The 17739-nt window shown below is 40.3% G+C and overlaps 1 protein-coding gene across 4 annotated transcripts in view; it reads right to left on the reverse strand.

The window, feature by feature from the left end:
• hdx (highly divergent homeobox) overlaps positions 1 to 17739 on the reverse strand; it is a 34938-nt gene that overhangs the window by 14062 nt on the left and 3137 nt on the right. Inside the window, exons 2-9 of one of the 4 annotated variants that reach the window (XM_082178329.1) lie at positions 16813 to 17073; positions 15879 to 16025; positions 12052 to 13020; positions 9731 to 9784; positions 9472 to 9618; positions 8236 to 8422; positions 8017 to 8096; positions 7841 to 7930 (exon numbers count right to left, since the gene is read on the reverse strand). In XM_082178329.1, coding sequence (XP_082034455.1) covers positions 7841 to 7930; positions 8017 to 8096; positions 8236 to 8422; positions 9472 to 9618; positions 9731 to 9784; positions 12052 to 13020; positions 15879 to 16025; positions 16813 to 16848 — 1710 coding nt within the window. In that variant the 5' untranslated portion in view covers positions 16849 to 17073. Of the gene's footprint in view, positions 1 to 7840; positions 7934 to 8016; positions 8097 to 8235; positions 8423 to 9471; positions 9619 to 9730; positions 9785 to 12051; positions 13021 to 15878; positions 16026 to 16812; positions 17074 to 17739 lie in introns of all 4 variants that reach the window. The other 3 variants (XM_082178330.1, XM_082178328.1, XM_082178331.1) reach the window with 3 other exon arrangements.

A 17739-nucleotide genomic window follows, 5' to 3' on the forward strand; every position in this document is an offset into this window, starting at 1 on the left:
TCAAATGACTTTCTTTTTTCTACAGAACACGAAATGTGATAATTTCATGAATATCCAACTGGATAAATTCAATACAACAGCAGCACATTGTGACTCACTTTAAAGCTTTATAAAGCACAAAATCGCACCTTTTACTTTGGTACAATGAGAGAAGAAGCATAGGAAGGGAGTCCCTATACTGCCATACTGCTGAATTCATACAACTGGACATTTGTTGTGTTCCACAGAAGAAATTAAGTAATTTGGGTATGGACTGGAACTGCAAGAAGGGGAATGATTTCTGAATCCTTCAGTGCCCCAAAATCAAATAGGCAAACTGACTTTCATTGTCACAAGATTTTTTTTTGCCAATTTCATTTCAGAAACCTAGTTCTATGTCAAATACCATTTCAACGATACTTATGACAAAAATAATTAATTAAATGAATTTGCCTCGGTGTGGAGCTCTCTAATTCTTCTGTTGTTTTTGTTTGTTTGTTCTGTTAAGTCAATTTGTTTTCAATCAGTTTTACCAGAGACAAACTACTGAACATTAGGCAACACATACCAGACAATATTTTTTAGTTTTTTTCAACGTTTTTTCCAACGTTTTGTTGGAGGAGCAGTGGTGCTATCTAAACGTGTAGTCAGGCGCAAATGGGTGAAATGCATCAGTGCGCTGGTTAAGCTCTGTGAACGCGGCTTCCGAACTGTGCTCCAAAGTATCCATCTTGCGAATCTCAAATCTTTTCCAAACAAAACCTACAAACTTCTTCTCCTCACCCACACAAACAAGGACTTTTCAAACTCTGCTGCATTGTGCTTCACTGAAACCTGGCTCAGTGAAGCTATTCCAGATAACGCTCTACATCAGCTGGGCTTCCAGCTGTTCATAGCGGATCGCATCACAGAGTTAACAGGGAAAAAAAGAGGCAGTGGATTATGTTTCTAAATTAACGAAAATTGGTGTTTAGATGTTTGTGGACTTCAGTTCGTCCTTCAAAACTCACATCCAGGACCCTTACTATCAGCACTGGTACAACATTTCACAGAACAACATTTCGGATACAGCCGATGTATAAACATACTTGGCAATAAAGCTTTTTCTGATTCTTATTCTGAAATATGACACCAAACAAATGGATGTCATGCTGTTGTTTGGTTGTGTTCTTGTTTATATTTTCATGTCTTTTATTTTGAATTTCTCATAATTATGGTTTCTGCTTATGTCATGTGATTTCCTTGCCCCTTGATCATGTGCTTCCTTAACCTTGTATTTAGTTCTTATTTGTTTATTGTGTTTATTGCATTCAAGTGTGTCTTATGTCATAGTCCTTTAGTATACATAGCTCTCATGTTTCATTGAGAGCTATGTATAATAAAGGATTAATGACATAAGAACTTCATGACATAACTTGCTTTGTTTATGTAACCTGCTGTTGGTGAGTTCTGTTCAAGTCATGTTCATGTTTTGTTAAGCCATGTCAATTTCTGGTATTCATGTTTATGTTATGTTTTAGTTCTGTTTACTTTTTACGGTTTACTTTTGTTAAATAAAACTGCACTTGGGTTCTACACTTTCAACTCGACATCAGTAGACTTCGTTACACTGGATTTTCAGCATACATTTTGTTCATGTTCTCTTTACATGTGCGTGGACCCCAACGATTGCCACATTCACGTTAAATGTAAAATGCAATGTTTTGTGTGACCAAAGTGATTTATTTCAAGAGTCAGCATGACAGTGTTGGATGTTTCTATCACGTATCTTTCTAATGTAAGGTATGTATCTTTCACTCTCAGATTTGTCCCATTTCAATGTTTTATATTTGTTATCTCAGAATGGTGTAATTATGGATTTGGCATGATACATGATTACTTGAAAAATATATATTTGATTTTATATATTGAACTTTACTCGATTCTGTATATATTGTAACTTTTATTCGAAAATTACAGCATTGCCTCGGTTTATTGTTATAGTCTGTTTCTACAAATCTAAGACTCTGCATTTGATGGAGAATGGGGCAAATCAACTGGGATCTAGGTTTTAGAGGAAACAACTTTGGCTCTAGTTAAGTGTGTATACCAGGTGGTTTTCCAGAAAGCAGGTTAAGCAACATAGCTGGGTAAGTGTATGGATAAGTAAATGGAAAACCTCAGCTTTCGGTTCCAAATACTGAGGTAACTTTAAGGGTATGCAAGTACACATAGCAACATATGCTCTGAACATGATCTGTTCTGGAGTTTAGTCACCATAAACAAAAGAAAAAGAAAGAAGTATGGCACGCTTCTTCTTAGGGGCTGTTTACACCTGGCCACTTCATGCGTTTTCTCAGATCGGATAGCTATCTGATTTATCAAAACGATTCCATTTACACCTGGTCACATAAATGTGTTTTTGCGAAACGGATTTAAATCCGATCTTCAATTCCCGCGCTATATGCAGATTTAATGGAGTGCACGTCACCGAAAGCAACAGATATGAGCTGCATTTTATTGATCATCAGCTAAAATTTCTAAATCAAAGACCGCAATAAGAGAGAGCGGCAACAGCCCTGGTAAGATCATTTCGTTTCTTTACTTTTAATGATGATGATTGTGTGTTAAGCGTCTGCGACTTACTTTCACTTTGATTTGCGATAGTTTGCACGTTGGCTTAATGAATAGATGCTCAGCTTCTCATCTGCGGTTATGCGTGTTGCAGTAGCGTCGTCATATCTGGCTATAACATATAGACTATAACACGCTCTCACACGCTTATTTTTTTAGCATTTTTGGGAGGAGTACAATTTACATAATGTGGTTTCAACAACCAGATGCATTTACACTTGTCCAGTTTCGTCTGGAATGCGGCCCAGACCACCTCCTGAAGTGGTTTGAGCGATCGGATTCAAATGCGTCTCGAATGTGTTTCGGAGGGCATTTACACCTGGTCTTTTCACGATCGGATAGCTATCCGATATGAGAAAACGCATGAAGTGGCCAGGTGTAAACAGCCCCTTAGTGTCCGTTTGTATGGTGACTCTGAGATGTGGAGCTCTGTTGGGAAATTCTTTAGCTGTGTCCAAAATTGAATAGTGTATAGTAGGTACTACGTTTGGTTTGAAACTTGCTTTACAACTGTTCAAAAAAGTACATTCTATATAGTATTAATGTTTGTAGTCATGTGTCCTATCAGCGTCAATTGCGTAGCTTCACTGCCATTCACAACTCCTCTCCCATGACCTCATGATATAGTAAAGTGTCCACTGGATGCGAAGTTCAAAATCTCACAGGAAATAGTAGGTCATCCAGGTACTTTTTGCTTACTGTTTTATAAATACTATAAATTTGGACATACTACTTGGCTAACATACTGTTTTTTAATAGTATGGAAGTAGGCTTATTTGGGATAAAGGATTTGTATTGACTGAACTTACTCCCAGATGCATTTTTAGAACCAATTAATGCAAAGTAGGAAAGGTTTGAAAGGTTTTGAGTCACTCAACACTGTGTCAATAGCGATGCTATGGGGAGTACCTCAGGTACCTGAAGCATGTGTACAATCAAACCAATTTCAATGGCCAATGACAAAGCATGTGGCATGTGTGTGCTGTGTCACCAGCACCATAAAGCCCATCTGCTTCATCACTTCCCCAGATTTCTCTGAGGAAGACGCAGCAGGCATGAAGTGAAAGTATGGCAACGCTATGCAGCTATGAGTAGGAACAGAGACGTTCCCTTTCGTAGGTCCATGAGTGAATAGACAACAGGGTCAACCTTCTTGAACTTCTCCTAAACAAGCTTTTCTTCTTGTCCAATCCTGAGCAAGCGGCCATGGAAAAATATCTCTGGTCTCTGGCAGCCAGCATTATCCATTCCTCTTCCTCTCCGGGGTGCGGGATTCTTCTTCGTGAAGAATGATGGCTCTTTGCACCCTTGCGTTGACAATCGGGGGCTGAATGACATAACTATTAAGAACAGGTACCCCCTACCTCTAATGTCTTCAGCCTTTGAGGTTTTGCAGGGGGCTAGATTCTTCACAAAATTTGATTTAAGCAACTCTTCCCATTTGTAAGGGTGGGGGACGAGTGGAAGAAAGCTTTTAATACACCCACAGGACACTTTGAACATTTGGTTTTACATTTGGAGTCTAATGCTCCGGCTGTCTTCCAAGCACTTGTCAATGACGTGCTGAGAGACATGATAAATAAAGTTGTCTTTATTTTCCTGGACGACGGTCTGATCTATTCTTGTTTGTTTCAGCTGCACATCCAGCACGTCAGGCGAGTGCTGCAGCGGTTGCTGGAGAATTAGTTATTTGTCAAAGTGGAGAAGTGCATGTTTCATGCCCAGTCAGTTTCATTTCTGGGTCCATCATTTTGGTAGACTGGATGCCAGCCAAACAGCCCACAACATTTGAGGTCGGGAAGTTCGGTCTGGACTTGATCCATTGTGGAGCAACAGAGCTGTTCGGACCAATCAAATTGTCAGGGCGGGCTTTACACGATGATGGACAGATGATCAACAGTAACGTAATCATCCACGTCACCAAAGAGCGCTTGGGTTGAATTCGTTTACAACAAAGATGACTGCCGCTGGAGAATTGAGATTTCACGAGTTCACACTTACAAATAAGTCAGATAGAATAAATGCATATTTGCCGTGCTGTCCGAGGAGAGGGCTCCAGGCTCGAACCCAAAGTACTCCCCCCGTATTCCTGGCTGTGGAAGAACAAGCCAAGAGTGAGGAGTCGGGGTGGTGGAGGGATGCTGAAAACTGTCAAGGAATGTTAGGTGAGTTGACAGAGTGAATAAATATATGCTTCCTCTCATGCTGATAGTGGTGGGTGGTGGTGGCGCAATGGATAAGACACATGCCTTTGGTGTGAGAGACCCGGGTTCGAATCCACTGTGAGACACCAATGTGTCCCTGAGCAAGACACTTAACCCCTAGTTGCTCCAGAGGCGTGCGACCTCTGACATATATAGCAATTGTACGTCGCTTTGTATAAAAGCGTCAGCTAAATGAATAAATGTAAATGTAAATGTAAAAATGATAGGGTAGACGGTAATTGTTTGATGACAAGTTGATTGGATTAATTATTTGAATGTGCTCCTCCCGAACTTTGTTTATGAAAGATCATGTGTAGATTCCACCATCGGGTCTGTTATAGCAGATATTGACAGTGCATTCATTTTAAAAGAGGAACAGAGAACCACGATCAAGGCATTTGTCGATCGGAAAGATGAATGAAGAACATACGTCACTTACTCCGTTGCTCTGATTGGTTGTAGGTCTATCCAGTTGAGTGCAGAGGCATTTTCTTTCCTGGTTCGGTTGAAACACGCCCCATAATCACAGCCCAATGGAGCAGTATCAGACTCATATTCTGACTAGAATCTGAGTATGACGACGTCAGGCTATCATTTTGTTAGAGGGGATTCGCATGGACTCTGCGACAGTAAGGACCATTTCTGACTGGCCGACACCTGACTCCCGAAAAGACCTTCAACAGTTCCTAAAATTCGCCCATTTTTATCTGTCAGGTGGTAGCCCCTCTAACAGCATTAGCATCAGCATCCATCAAATCTAAATTTATTTGGTCTTCAGCTGCTCAAGAGGCATTTTCTAAGCCCCAAGTCCAAATTTTCATCTGATCCCATTCTTATTACTCTGGACCCATCACGTCAGTTTTTGTGGTGGAGGTAGAGGCCTCAGAGTTTGGTGTCAGAGCAGTCCTGTCTCAAATATCCCCTCATGATAATAAGCTTCACCCTTGTGCTTATTTTTCCTACTGGTTGTCTACTGCAGAGCAGAATTATGACATCAGCAAATGAGAGCTGCTGGTGGTCTGTCTGGCTTTGGGGGAGTGGTGTCATTGGCTGAAGGGAGTGGCTGTTCCTTTTGGGGTGTGGACTGACCACAGGAATCTGAAATATGTTTGATCAGCTAAATGCTTGAATTTCAGTTGTTCTTCAGGTACTTCAAGTTTATGCTGTCTTACAGAACGGGTTCTAAAAATGGTAAGCCTGACATTTTGTCCAAGTGCTTTGGTGCCCTGGATGATGTGCCCCATCCTGATACTATTTTGCCATCGGGCCATGTGGTGGGGGCCGTCGTCTGGGCCATCAAGGATCGGGACAGGTGAGCTCTAGTCTAGTTGAGGTTCCCAGGGTCATTTCCAGCGAGTCTGCTTTTTGTTCCTGAGGGTGTTCTCGCCGCCATTTTTCAGTGGGGCCACGCCTCCAAATCAGCATGCCATCCAGGACTGAGTAGGTCGCAAGCAGCCATCCGTCAGCGGTTTTGGAGGCCGGCCATGGCGAAGCACATTCGTCAGTTTGTGGCCGCATGCTCTGTCTGTGCTCAAAACAAATCATCAAATCAGCATCGCCAGTTTTCCCTTCCCATGCGTGCGCCAGGTGGCGTTCCTGAGAGAGGGGGTACTGTCAGGACTCAGGTTTGATCACTCTGTCTCCTTTTTTAGTTTTTATTTTATTTTTCTTTCTTTCACATGGCGACTGCGCACACCTGTTCTCAGTTTATTCTTGATTTAATTGCCATCTGTTCTTTTGTCTTTTCTCAGTGTCTTGCCAGTTTGGTTGCTCACATGAGCAGATTTTCTTAATTATTTTTTGGTTTTTGTTCTCTGCCTAGTTGGTGTTGGGGTTCCTGTCTCACCTGTTTCTCCCAACGTTGGATTGGTCTCCCTGGTTTTGCCATCCCATTCTTTCCTGACTCTGGATCTGAACTTTTTTGCAAGTCTGCTTCATTAATGAACAGTACATTTGAGTGTGACTACAGCACACTATTCCCACTGATTAGTAATTCCAGTTTTTTTGCCTGCCTGGTCTTTATCATCTTGCTCGTCGGACTCTAATCTTTCGTTCCTGGATCTGAATAATTGTCGGCTGATTAAGAGTGAGACCTGTTTGACCATCTACCTGAGTTGGTCTGGAGCCAGCTGAGTTAATTGTCCAGGAATATATTTCAGCATTTGTCAATAAAACTGTTAAGCATTCTTCTGCTCTTGGGTAGATGTGACACTTTCCTGCTCCACAACATAACCAACTAAGCGGTAGAGGATGGCACCCTTAGAATGGTACAATAAGACCATAATCAGGACAGGGGCAAAGTCCAAGCAAGACGAGCCCACCGACAGGGCCTATAAATCCCCCATTTTTTTAAGAGACATCAAGACTAGCAAAAGAGCCACCTTAAGGGTCAGAAATTCAACCAAAGCTGACTAGGGAGTCTGAACCCTTCCAGGAAGGAACTCTCCCTGGACAGAAAGGCCTCACCCTTCACATAAAATTGGAGACTAACGAATGTCTCCTCAATGATTCTCCATCAATAAGCGCATGCCCAGCAGTAATGGTGGCCACGTATTCCCTTAAGTGTCAGAGGAGCCGCCCCAGAACTCTGAAACCAAGGGACCAATTGTATAGTTGGCACCCAGCCATCCTTAGTGGGGCAGCCTATAGTAACAATCTTATGTGCCCTAATACCTTTTAAAGAGGGGATAGGTACTGCACTCCGAAAGCTGTTTTGCACAAAGTAACAGAAGAACAACCAGTGGGAACTGTGGGGATGGGTGGGAATGAAAGCATTTTAATTTTAAAGTTCCCGCCGTGCATGAACTCAGAAACACCCTTGAAATCCTTGTGTTCACCCAAAAATGAAAATTCTGTCATCATCTACTCACCCTCATGTCATACTAAACCCGTATATTATTGGTGAAATAAAGCGGAGGCCTGTGTTTCTTTACATTACAAAATGTTGTTGTTGTTTTGTTTTTTTTAAATAAAAGCATACGGGGCAAAATTAATCTGTCCTGGTATTTGTACGATTCTTCATTATCTCATGGTTCTCTGCTTACCTTGAACTCTAAGAGGTTATGCATCTGTTCCATCTCTGTGGTCAACATGCCATCGTCATAATCATCATCCTCTTCTTCGATGATTTTAATCTTCTAAAAGAAAGTTTTATGTTTGAGTTACTAGCAAAGATTGGGTCAGAGTTTGGGTTAACAAGTTAATGAATATGTGCTCATACCACATGTTTAGCAGGGGTGGAACTATCTGATTCATCATTTATATCGTCATTTTCTTTCAGATAATAATCACTGGCTCCATCTTTAAAAAGAAAAAAAGGCAAATGTACAATTACTACACATTAAAATGTCTTGAAACAATAGTTTCCTGTATTTTCAATGTAATTAACAAATGCATAAAATGTGATCTCATCTGTCAACACCATGAAAATCTTGCCCACCATCAGACAAACAGAGTGACATAGAGTCATTGTGTTCGCCGGCCTCTCCTAGTTCCGGACAGTCGTCTTCAAGGATGTGAGGTGAATGAGGTGCAGTAGGATTGGGGAACATGACCGGCCCTCCTTTAGGTGGTGGAATTTCAATGCCCATCAAACGGTACTTCCTTCTGCGGTTCCCAATCCACGTCTGTCAAATACAGGTTTAAAAAAAGGCAAAGACATGATATACTTCAACTTAAACTCTCTCCTCTGGGAGCAGGGACCCAGAAAATATGATGATTTACAAAGCACTTGATACATTTTGTCCAATCAGATGCTTTCTAGAATGAGAACGTCCCCTCCCCCTAAATTATAAATAACACATGCAGTTTGCTACTATTACTTTGGGCTCATTCTATAATTGAGAGTATATTTCACATCAAAGAAAAAAACAATATGCTTTCTCAATAAAATTACATCATTACAATTTCATCATTGTAACATATCTGCTAGTTGCCAAGCTCAATAATTAAACACCATTTTGATATTACAAGGGAAAGGATGTTTTCCAAGGCAATTTCAAGCAAACTGAAACGGTGTGCACAAAATATTTGTGTGCGATTATAATATGCTTTATGTTAAGACAGAAAAATATCATTTTTGAGAAGAAAATGGTTAGAAAAAACGATCATTGTCATCAATTGACTTGCGATCTAAACAGAAGGAACAAAAACTAAACATTCTACAAAAAACTAAAATAGTAATCAGACAGTAACTTAGACACAAATACAATTTGACAGAATACCACAGAGACATCGTCTCACCTGCATGTCACTTCTTGATGTTAAATTAACATTTATATTATTCTCTTAATAATGTGATATTATATTCTCATAAAATGATGAGGTTTTATCCCTAAGGAAATAAATGTGCAATGTAAAGTATGAACAGTACTTTTGATAAATACCACTGACATGATGCACATTCAGATGAAGACACTTCATATCAGGGGCCTAGCTAAACTTTTCTGTGATGCTGCATCTACTCGATAGAAAAACAAAAAAACTACTTAAGGAACCTTTTAGCCTATTCGATTATTGAAAGAAAATGTTTAATTATTCTTCTAGAATTATGAATAATGAAATTGTTTACGAGGGAAAAATGCAAAAACAACATTTTTGCCACTGTATTATGCTGTGTCTCTGCGTAAGTATAAAAGAAGACAAGAAAATTATGATTTCTGTATAGACTCCTGACCTTGACAATTTCAGTGTCCACGCTGAGTTCATTACTTGCAGCTGAAATCTTCTCTTTGCACAGAGAGCCCAGGCTGGTCATGCCGTTATCCCAGTAGCGCTTCAGTGTGTACAAGTCTCTGTCGCTAAACTGCGTCCTGTCCTGCAGCTTAATAAACACTACACCTTTTATTAAAAGCCATCATCAAAAACTGACAGTAAAATGATCTCTAATCAATATATGTGCTAGAGAAGAGCATCAGCATATTTGAGAGACTCACCGTTCTTTTCCGGGAGTTACTTTGAAGCCAGGGAGCTGACATGTTACTCGTTACCTGAAGAAATACAAAGGAAACCATTTTCTTGTGGCCCTTCGGGAATTAAGATAAGCCTGAGTCTGATCCTTTCAGTAACGTGCTTGTCTCGGTAATTTAGACACGCAGGTGTACGTGCAGAAATAAGAATGAATACTTGTGATACTGATGCTTTATCAAGGGGATCGATCCCCACATAAAATATTGATACCAAATGTTTTAATTATTGTGAAAATGAATGCGCAAAATAAACTTTAAAGTGGAGGGGAAAAAAATAACGGTAACACTTTACAATAAGGTTCATTAGTTAACATTAGTTAATGTATTAAAGGTGCAGTGTGTGATTTTTAGCGGCATCTAGTGGTGAGGTTACGAATTACAACCATCAAAAGTTACGGTGGCCTACAAGAAGTGATGTCGTCGTCTGAGACAGCAGAGAGTAGCCAGTTAAGCAATGAGGTTTCTGTACAAAGATCATTTAAGAAATTATGTTTACTTAATTATTCAGTAAAACCTGGGCCCTATCTTGCACCAAGCACAATTGACTTTGTACACCGACGCATGTATCATTCCTATTTTGCACCCGCGCACAGCGGACTTTTCCCTCCACAGACGCACGCCGGTAAATTAGGAAATTAACTTGCGCTCCCGGGGGCGGTTCAGCGAAAAGAGGAGGCGTGTTCCGGCCCAAACGTTCCCTGGTGCTATTTTGCAGGTTTAGAAAACAATTCCGAAAACAATGACTTTAGACTAGGTTTTTCCTGGTCAGTGGCGGAATTGTTTTCTAAACCTGCAAAATAGCACCAGGGAACGTTTGCGCCAGTGGCGCGTTGCGCATGTTATTCAGATGCTATTTTAAGGGCGCATGCTTGGCCATAATCAATGTAGCGTGTGCACAACGAGCATATACTTTGCTTCTCTCATCTACACACAGATGCAGCAGTTCTCATTTTTAGAAAACCATACATTATTACAAGGAAAAATATTAACACACGAGTGAAATCATTGTTGTGTCCATGAAGATGTGAAAAAATAGGCATAAATCTAGCTTATACATTTACCCAAATTATTATACGCCTGTTTAACCGAAGTTAATTTGGGTGGGTTTCTCCATCCCCATACAATGTCAATTCTCTGTCTTTTACGGCCCTGACGAGAACGTCGGTCTCCTCGGCTGTGAACCGCTCCTGGCGTGCGCCTGACAAATCCGCCGTTATAATAGCAACCCGCCATGGAACAAGCGCCTGCTCTTAACGGGAATGTGAGATGTCTGATTGGTTTATTTCACGTTACGCCCAAACCACATCTATGAGTAATGTAGCCTTCAGACCAACCCATTTTAGATTTGCGTCGGGCGCAAGAGTCATTTATCCCGCCGGTATAATAGCAACAGCGTCCAAGACCCGCCCACAAAGTTACTTGCGTTTCGTGCTTGATACTTGCGTTTCAGATCGTTAAAATAGGGCCCCATATATTATTGCGAATATTATTACTTGTTCATCATTGTGTCAGTGTTTTATTCGCTGACTTTAGCTATCTCTTCTTTGCACGAAGAACAACATAGTGACGAAACGCGTTTGTCCGTTTAGGGCCACTGTACGGTGTAAGGAGACCCGCGGTGTGTGTAGATAGAATGGCTCATTCTAAGGTAATAAAAATGGTTCATTAAGTAAGGTCTTTATACACCACTGAAAACATAGTTATGTATATTATATTGCATTTCTGTCTACAGATCCTCCTAAATATTACACAATGCACCTTTTTTTACTGTATTTCTTGTTCTTTGTTAATGTAAGTTAATAAAAATCCAGTTGTTCATTGTTTGTTCATATTAGTTCACAGTGCATTAATTAGTGTTAACAAAATACAACTTTTGATTTTAATAATGTATTAGTAAATGTTAAAATTTGCATTAACTACAATTAATAAATGCTGTAGAAGTGTTGTTCATTCGTAGTTCATGTTAACTAAAGTAGTTAACTAATGTTAACAAATGAACCTTATTGTAAAGTGTTACCAAAATTACTTTTTGTGCATTCATCATTAATTTGGAGATTCAGTGCAATTTATTTAGTTAATTTTTCTTGATCAATCAAAATGATATTTCGTGTGAATCTCAAAGCAAAGTTCAAATTCATTTGTCCCTGTCCAAATTAACAGCCATTAATAGCAACTCTACGGCTTTACAACAATCGCAACAGCACACGGGTGAGGCTCGTCAAGAAAATGTGTGGGTCTCTGAAACAATCACTGTGTAATAATCATAAATAATAATCAACGTGGCATACCTTGAGACAGGGGATTCTGGAAGATGTCTGCAGGTTTAACGGGAAGTTGCTGGGGGAGGATGATCTGATCAGTAAGGAGCTGCTGGTCTGACATCCCTTTTCCCCAAAGAGAGCAGAGTTTGAGAGGTTCAGCGCACAGGCCGAATGGCTCCTCTCTGTTTGTCCCGGACTGTCAATCAAAGAAGAGGAACCGGCGCTGGAGCCCACAGAGGCTTTCCCGCAGTGCATCTGCACACCCATGTTTGCTAGCTCTTCTTCTCTGGAATACTCGTCATCAGCGTCAGCGGTTTCCATTGCGATCGAGAAGATCTCCGACGCGTCGACCGGCCGGGTTTTTCTCACCGCTGTGTCTCGAGCGCTTCCCGGGAGAGCTCGCTGCGACAGGTCCTCTAATCCGGCCAGGGTGAAAACATGCTGGATCTGAGCGCCACCACCCACAGGACCGCAATGAGCCAGCGCCGTTTTCTGAGGCCATGACGGATGCTGGGACGTCCTGCACTGCTTGGCCCAACTGGGAGCGATTACCGCAGAGTCTCTCGAGCTTAAGGGTTTAAGTGCTGCGCTAGAGCCGGGGAGGATGGGGACTTTCCGCTGTATACGCTCGTGAGCGGGCGGCTCCTTTTCTGTGTGCGAGGGCAATGATTTTGTCCCTGTCCTGTTGAGAGCTGAAGCATCAAAGCAGCTGGCATAAATGCCTGTTAAAATCACATCACTGTGGCCACTGAGTGGGGAGGAAGATGACGGAGAAGAGGAGGATGAGGAGGATGAGGCCTGTGGGGGGAGGAGGTGGGTCACAGCGGGTCCACGCTGAATGCTCCTCATGGCTGCCATCTCAGCCGTCAACACCGATCCGGCCACGAGCGCGCCGGCAGATCCACAGGGAACGTGCTGATGGGACAAAACTTGAGCAGACGCACCATTCTGGTCAGCTTTAGATGCCAGCTTCCGTCGCTTGTTTCCTACCCATGTCTAAAAAGAGAAAAGTAGAGACATGCACTGCTATCAGGTTTGAGAAAGTCCAACTATTCCACCAGAAAAAATGTTGGAGGAATGTTCCTGCTGCACTTTTCCACTGAATTAAAGAGAAACACTTTACAATAAGGTTCATTAGTTAACATTAATGTATTAACTAACATGAACTAACAATGAGCAATACATTTGTTACTGCATTAGTTAATCTTTGATAATGTTAGTTAATAAATATACAGCTGTTCATTGTTTGTTCATGTTAGTTCACAGTGCATTAACTAATGTTAACAAATACAACTTTTGATTTTAATAATGTATTAGTAAATGCTATAATTAAAATTAACTAAGATTAATAAATGCTGTAGAAGTATTGTTCATTCTTAGTTCATGTTTAACTAAGGTAGTTAACCACGCTTAATGGTTGACAGATAACCAAACGTTTGGTGATCCTCGCCACGCTTGCCACCTAACCACGATTGGTTATCCTTGACGGATAACCAAATGTGCGTCAACCACGCACGTTTGTTTACCACGCTTGATAAACAAACTACAGCTGGTCTAAAACGCAGCAGCTCGAGTTCTTACTGGAACCAGGAAGTATGACCATATTAGCCCTGTTCTGTCAACACTGCATTGGCTCCCTATTAAACATCGTATACATTTTAAAATATTGCTGATTACTTACAAAGTACTAAATGGTTTAGCTCCGCAGTACTTGAGCGAGCTCTTAACGCATTATAGTCCTTCACGTCTATTGCGATCTCAAAATTCCGGCCAGTTGATAATACCTAGAATATCAAAATCGACTGCTGGCGGTAGATCCTTTTCCCCTTTAGCACCAAAACTCTGGAACAGTCTTCCTACCATTGTCTGGGAAGCAGACACACTCTGTCAGTTCAAGGCTAGACTAAAAACACATCTCTTTGACCTAGCATACACATAACACATTATAGACTTTTATAATTCAATGTTAGGCTGCATAGATTAGGTCAGCCGGAACCGGGAACACTTCCCATAAATCCTGATGTACTTGTTACATCATAAGAAGAATGGCGTCCATGCTAATATTAGTCTCTCTGTTTATCCCGAGGTTTACCGCAGTCCGCCGAATCCGAAGTGTCAACTAGTCTCTTCCCTGTGAAGGCCTCCTTCCCTTCTCTTTACCTCTCTACAGATAAAGCGTTGTCAGGTTAACTCCATTGACTTGGAGTTGGACAAAAACTACGATAAAACCTGTTGGAAAGCATCTTTTGCAGCGATTTTTGTGTGAGCATATCAGTGAACACCCCTGACCACTCGGTGAGTTTCACGTCTTTGTAAACGAAAGTTTAATGCGTTTTAGGAAGGATTGTTCCAGTGCACATATGCAACCATTGTGGAGGTGGGGGGGGTGCTACCACATAAATCGAAAATTCTTGGGCCAGCAGCATTTGTCCAAATTTCAATCTTAACCATTGTATTTCGTCAGAAACGATCTGAAAACAGGGCTTTAAGTGTAAAATACCGAACTTGTCCTTAAAATCTATTAATAGCCACACAAATGTGGTTCAGGCAACACCTACATTGATTATCTTCACCGCACGTATATTTATGACAAAATGAAATATAAAACACAACCCTGCCTCTTTTCGTTTACATTTAAAAAATATTAAACATATTAATATGTGGTTCAGGCAATATGTGCATTTGTAGGCTACTCTGATTATCTTTACTGTAATAAAATGAAATGAAATATGACATAAAACACAACCCTGTCTCTTTTTGTTAAATGCAGTTTTAATGATCAGCACAAAGTCAATGCTCTACATTGGTAGTTAAATAGCCTAAATATATAAAGTTATGAAACTCCTCTTTGCCCTCAGCCAAAACGATTTGCCAGGGAACAAATTATAGATTGATGAGACCAAAGATCGCCCGTTAGATATACACAAGATTAATTATAGCTCATGTTTAAGCACTACAGAGCCAGCGGCAAACGTCAGAAGGACTAGCCGAGGAAAGGCTGTTCCAGTCGGGGTACATGAGCGCTGACATGAGCGCTGAGCGCCCGGTGATCGACTGGATCTCACAACCCTGAAAACGTCAGTTCAAATTTTCAAATAGCTAAAATAAAGAAGAGCTATCTTCATAAATAAACCACAGATTTGAGCATTAAGCAACTGCATTCTTGCCTGAAAACCTCTTAAAACTACATTTCGTGACACAATAACAGTATTTTTAAATTACGTGGGTTTTCTCCTATGCTATTGATGCTTGCTGGTTGGTGCGAGATGCATTCTGGGATACCTGGCTGTCTCAAGTCCGCACAAGCCACCTCTCGATGCATCCTCGATAAAAGGAGCAGATCAAGAACACATACGGGGATCTGAACTGTACTTGGCTAGATGTGAACTTTGAATTGGAACACGACTTAGGACTTAGTACAGACAAGAACACATATTGAGAAACGGCTTGTGACAAGAACACGGGAAACAAAAGAGAACTGAAAATACTCCAAATGAACATCTTTAAACAGAAACAGAGAGAATCCGTGACATTAACAAATCGTTTTTTTTTTGTTTTTGTTTTACTAATTTTGATTATAAGTCATAACTCAACGAAAATGTCCCCCTCTCCTATTGCTCTCAATCACTGAGGCACTTTCAATAAAGAATTTAAAAGTAATGGGAATAGATATATGCATTGTTATTTTGAGAATTTTGAGTAAATACTGTAATTTAAAATAAGTGTACACTTAATTATCATCTTGCTCTTTAGATATGAGTCGTTCAATGAACAGTCATTGAAAAATCCATGATGGTTGACCTATAATGGTCTGAAATAAAATGTTCAATAAAAAATAAATAAAACATGCTTACTCTAACCACGCTGAAGTCAAGCTTGGTCTCTTGAGCACACTGTAGGATGAGCTGGAAGCAGCTCTTGCTCTGATTGGTCATGCCGTTCTCATAGTAGCGTTCCAGGATCCGCTGTTGCTCGGCAGTAAATACCGACCGCAAGTTCATCTGTAAGATGAAAGGAAGTTATAATAATGAAAATGACAAAACACTACTGCACAGTACAGGCAATAAGACAACAGTATCAAGAACACCCTATGCAATAAGAAAAGCCACATTACATATACAGTCACAAATGTAGAGTCACAAAGGCAAGCAAATCTCATTATTTTAAATGAATGTTCTGGATTGAATGTAGGTGAAAGCATTAGAATCACATCGAATGTTTTGTGGTTATACTTTTGAAAGAGTGTCTGGGTTTCCATCCAACTATTTTGATGTATTTTTCTAATGTTTCACCCACAGCTGTGTATGGGGAAATCATTATGTGAGCTATTTCACTCATTCTCCACAATCTCCGGGCGGTATTTCATAACACTATTTATAACTGCTTCAGCATGGCAAGATAACCAAAGCAAGGAGGTCATGACACACAATTGAGACATCACAACATTACTTGATGGAAACATGTGAAGTTTTGCATTATCTTTATTTAAATATTATGTGAAACACAGATGGATCAAAATTATATTTGCTGGTAACACATCAGATGCCATTGATAGAGCTTAATATGTTGAACCCTGAACAATATTTAAGTGTGTAGTTGTGCAACTTATGGTTAAACAGTTATGTCCCTCTTTTATTATAAAATAAAAACAAATCTCTCAATATAAGAGTAATAAACCCATTGCATTGGTTAGGTATATTGTATTGTATTGCACTCCACAGCACAATGGTGTATGTGAATCCCTTTAGAGCACGTCTCTAATGAATATGCACTTGTATAGATACTCACAGTGTGAATGCTCCTCTTTTCCAGCCATTTTTCCATCCCTCTGATGGATGTTCAAGTGAGACCCCAGGAATCAGGTTGAGCTACTATGAATCTCAACATACAGCAGAGACACACTGTCGTGTGCACATCTATTCACACCAGCATTCAGCCATCGCAACACTTTGAACTGCTCTTACGAGGTGTCTCAGCTGAGGAAGCTGTATTTGGGAGGGTGTATAAACACACACACTCCTGCACTCTCCAGGTCTGGACCCCTCAGATCTGAAAAAGACCATATGGAAAGGTTGTTCTTCAAAACAGTCATTATTGCTATAACAACACTAAAAACACTTTAAATAATTACATGTCTTTAACTGCTAGGTGGTACTAACATTTAAATTAATCAGTAGATACAATGCACATTTTGTGTACAATTTACTTAGATTTAAAAAAAGGTTACACTGTATTTTAATGTGTTGTTGTTACAGTGTAATTATATATTTAAGTAATAATATATTATATATTTGAGTCATTAATTAACAACGTGTACTTACTATAAGGTTAGGGTAGGATTAAGTTTTGGTCAAGGGGTTAATTGCATGTAATTATGCATAAGTTACTGTTATTACTAAGGTAAGTACATGTAACGTATGTAACAAGGACACTGTAAAATAAAGTGTTACCTTAAAGTGAATGAAAACAACCTGCAAAGTTTTAAATCTGAAAGTGCACCGTATAAAAAGTTATTGTCTTTCAAAAGACTCTGAGTCAATGAAATTAATGTTTTTCAAAAGAGTCATAAGCCGTTTCTTTGTGACGTCAAGACGAAACATTAGCATATTGCCCGCCCACTTATTGAACCTCAAACCGGCAGCTGATTCCTGTGGAAACTGGATAGCATCATGTCGACAAGACGCTATGCTCTATAATGTGACGGTAAAGCCAGTT

The sequence above is a fragment of the Leuciscus leuciscus genome (assembly GCF_965113295.1).
Source record: "Leuciscus leuciscus genome assembly, chromosome: 8".
In the NCBI taxonomy this organism is placed as follows: Eukaryota; Metazoa; Chordata; class Actinopteri; order Cypriniformes; family Leuciscidae; genus Leuciscus; species Leuciscus leuciscus.